This window comes from Budorcas taxicolor, chromosome 8, assembly GCF_023091745.1.
Source record: "Budorcas taxicolor isolate Tak-1 chromosome 8, Takin1.1, whole genome shotgun sequence".
NCBI classification, from domain to species: domain Eukaryota; kingdom Metazoa; phylum Chordata; class Mammalia; order Artiodactyla; family Bovidae; genus Budorcas; species Budorcas taxicolor.
The window spans coordinates 69,619,237-69,622,886 of NC_068917.1; the positions used below are offsets into that span (position 1 = coordinate 69,619,237).

At 37.1% G+C, this 3,650-nt stretch overlaps 1 protein-coding gene across 1 annotated transcript; it reads right to left on the minus strand.

The window, feature by feature from the left end:
• Positions 1–1,798: 1,798 nt before the first annotated feature.
• LOC128052074 (zinc finger protein 239) lies at positions 1,799–3,392 on the minus strand. Its single transcript, XM_052644537.1, has 2 exons — positions 3,378–3,392; positions 1,799–2,542 (listed from the first exon to the last, which is right to left on the minus strand). Exons 1-2 carry the CDS (start codon positions 3,390–3,392, stop codon positions 1,799–1,801), a joined length of 759 nt encoding a protein of 252 aa, XP_052500497.1.
• Between the last annotated feature and the right edge of the window lie 258 nt (positions 3,393–3,650).

Consider the following 3,650-nt stretch of genomic DNA (forward strand, 5'->3'; position numbering starts at 1 on the left):
TATGACCCAGCATTTCCACTAGTGGACATATACCTGAGAGAACCATAACTCAAAAAGATGCAGGTACCCCAATGTTCAAGGAGGCAATATTTACAATAGCCAGGATGGAAATCATTGAGTGTCCAACAGACTAGCAGATAAAGAAGATGTGGTACATATATACAATGGAATATTTCCAGCCATAAAAGGGAACGAAATTGAGTCATCTGTACACATGTGGACAGATTTGGACTCCTTCTTGTAGAGTGAAGTAGGTCAGAAAAAGAAAAAAAATATATATATTAACCCAGGTACATGGAATCTTAAAAAACGGTACCAATGAACCTAGTTGCAGGCCAGGGAGAGAAGATGCAGACACTGAGAACCAACATGTGGACACAGGAGGGGAAGAGGAAGGTGGGATGAATTGGAAGATTAGATTTGACATAAATACACTACCACCTGTAAAATAGAGAGCTAATGGGAATCTGCTGTATAGCACAGGGAGCTCAGCTCAGTGCTCTGTGATGACATGAGTGGACTGGATAGGGGAGGGAGATCCAAGTGGGAGAAGATATATGTATACATATAACTGGTTCACTTCTTGTATAACAGAAACTAACAAAAAATTGTAACAGAATTATACACCAATTTTTTTTAAAAAAAGGTAAGTTATCAAAATGGAGGATTGCATAATGATAAGGAGGTGGAGTCAAACAGAAGATATAAAAATCCTTAAAAGTATGATTCAGAAAACAGTTCATCAAAATAAGAGGGAAAAACTGATAAACATTAGCTTGAAAGTTCAGCAGAATTCCATTGCACTTAATGGATTCATCAGTCAAAATAAGCACACAGTTGAACTGAGCAGCACCATCAATCAATGGGATCCAATCAACATTTATACAATATTTTATTCTATGACATTAAAACATACATTATTTAGCTCAAAGTCTGAGATAGACAACATTGTGGGTAAAAATGCACAATTTAAAGTTCGCAGAAGAAATCCTTCAAAGTAGGATCCCACTGAGTAGCCTGGCTGAATCAGTAGTCTGTCCATAATTGATTAATATCAAGGACTGTTCTCCTGTGTGAGTCTTCTAATGTCTAAAGTGGGCTGAAATCTGGTTCAAACATTACTCATTCACAATAAACATAAAGGATGTCTCTCAGTTTTGTTGATGGATGGTTGATTTCTCATAAACAAAATTTCCTGTTTTATTATATTCACTGAACTTCCTCTGAGTTCTCTGATGCTGCACTACCGGTCAGTTTCCACCCACCCCACCCCACTCTCTTTCTAGTACATCTGTACAGTTACTCTGACAGTTCCTAAGATCTGACTTTTAGGTAAAAGCTTTCCCATGATAATGGGGTTTCTCCCCTATGTGACTTCTCTGATGTATTCCTAGGCCTGAAAGGCTGCATCAAGTTTTCTAAAGCTTATTACATTCATAGCAGGTCTCTTATGTGTGGAGTGATATACTCTGAAGATTAGTTTATAAGAAAAAACTTATCAACTTTCAATACCCATAAAATTTCACCAAGTGTGAGTTCTCTGAAAACATTATAGGACTGGCATCTGTCTACAATCTTTTTCACAATCAATACATTCATAGGATGTCTGCCCTGTGAATTCACTGATGAAGGATTAGATGAAAATTTCCACAGGATTTACCACACTTATTAATTACACTCCTCTGGTGTCTGTCTTGTGTGAATTTTCTGATGCCTAGTGAGGTGGCACTTCTTAGAGAGACATTTCCCACACTTACTTCATAGGTTTTCTCCCTATTATGAGTTCTCTGATGCATTTTTAGGAACGATTACAAGGCAAAGGCATTTCCACATTTACTGCACTCAAAGGTTCTTCCCAGGTGTGAATTCTCTGATGAACAGTGGGGTAACTTTTTGTACTGTAGGATTTTCCACATTTATTACACTCATAGGGTTTCTCTCCTGTGTGACTTCTCTGATGAATAGTGAAGTAACTTTTTGTACTGAATGATTTCCCACATTTATCACACTCATAGGCTTTCTCCCATGTGTGAGCTCTCTGATGATCAGTGAGGTAATGTTTTCTACTGAAGGATTTCCCACATTTATCACACTCATAGGCTTTCTCCCCTGTGTGACTTCTCTGATGAACAATAAGGTAACTTTTTCCACAGAAGCATTTTCCGTATGTGTTACACTGATATGCTTTTTCCCCTCTGTGAATTCTCTGATGCACAATGAGGTATGCTTTGCTAGAGATGGATTTCCCACACTCACTATATTCATAGCATTTCTCCCCTGTGTGAATTTTCTTATGTTGCTTGAGGTATGACTTGCGGGTAAAAGCTTTCTTATATTCATTAGATGCAAAAGTTTTCTCCCCACTATGAGTTGTATGATGGTCAATGAGGTTAGACTTCCTAGAGAAGGATTTTCCACATTCTTCACATCCATAGGGCTTCACACTTATTTGAGCTCTCTGATGCACACTAAAGGTATTCTGAGAAGATAAGGTTTGCTGAAATATTGTACCATGGCAGAAGTTCCTCTTTGTGTCAAATTTCTGGGATATGGTAAGGGCTGCATGAGAGTTTAAGTGACTTCTAATTTCAAAGGTCTTGATTCCTGAGTGACTGCTCTCATGTTCTCTGCAGTGTGACTTCTAGCTGAAAGTTTTCTCACTTGTGTCTGTAGTTTGAATTGAGTAAAGTCTTGCTGCAAAAGTTTTCCTTCATTTGCCAGGCTTTTCTTTAAGAGGTTATCAAGTCTGCATTCTTATGAAAGGAAAAAAAATGGTTAATGAAGATTACAACACATTTCTGTTTCAGGATGCAGCCTTTATATGTGTCTTATATTTTATTTGACCACTTGGTTTTTAGTCACCAAATCTTACCAAAATAAACAAATTCCAAATGTGTTCCCATACTCCTTGAGAAACAAAGACACCAAAATTATGATTATCACTATAAACCTGAACTTTAAAAATAACAGAAAATCAATAACTAGAGAACTCTCAAAAGTGGTTCACTAAGAAACATGAAAATTAGAGTTTGGGATGACTGATTCTCAGCAGTAGGTATAATTGCAAGAGAAATCTGTCAGTAATGGTTTTCAACACTATATCAAAGAAGGAATTGGACTGTAGAATAAAATCAATGTCTAGGTTCTTATACATTCAACTAGAGATCACAGTGGTAGGATACTGAGTAGTCAATAACCTTCAGCTGGAGTTTCCTCATTTCAACTCCACATATAAACACTAAAACAAATTCCGATTTGCACCGATTTTTCTCCTGATTAAAGAAGCAATTCTATAGTTCAAATCCTCCTGAAGAAATTCACAGGTATATAAATGTACAGAAGTTAAAAACTGATGAGACATAAAATAACACACTGACCTGGAATGAACCCATTTTTATATGCTGGCTGTGATGCCTCAGTTTATCACATCAGGGTTGTTCAACAACAAAACACTGTTGAACACCAAATCATAACTTTTCCCTTTCATTATGATTACACACTCTCCTGAGCATAGTCTTATTTATTTATTTATTTATTTTTTGCCATACAACATCCAGTGTGAGGTCTTAGTTCTCTGACCAGGGATGGAATCCATGAACCCTGCAGTGGAACTAATGACAGGAACATCCGGGGAAGTCACCCTGAAACTC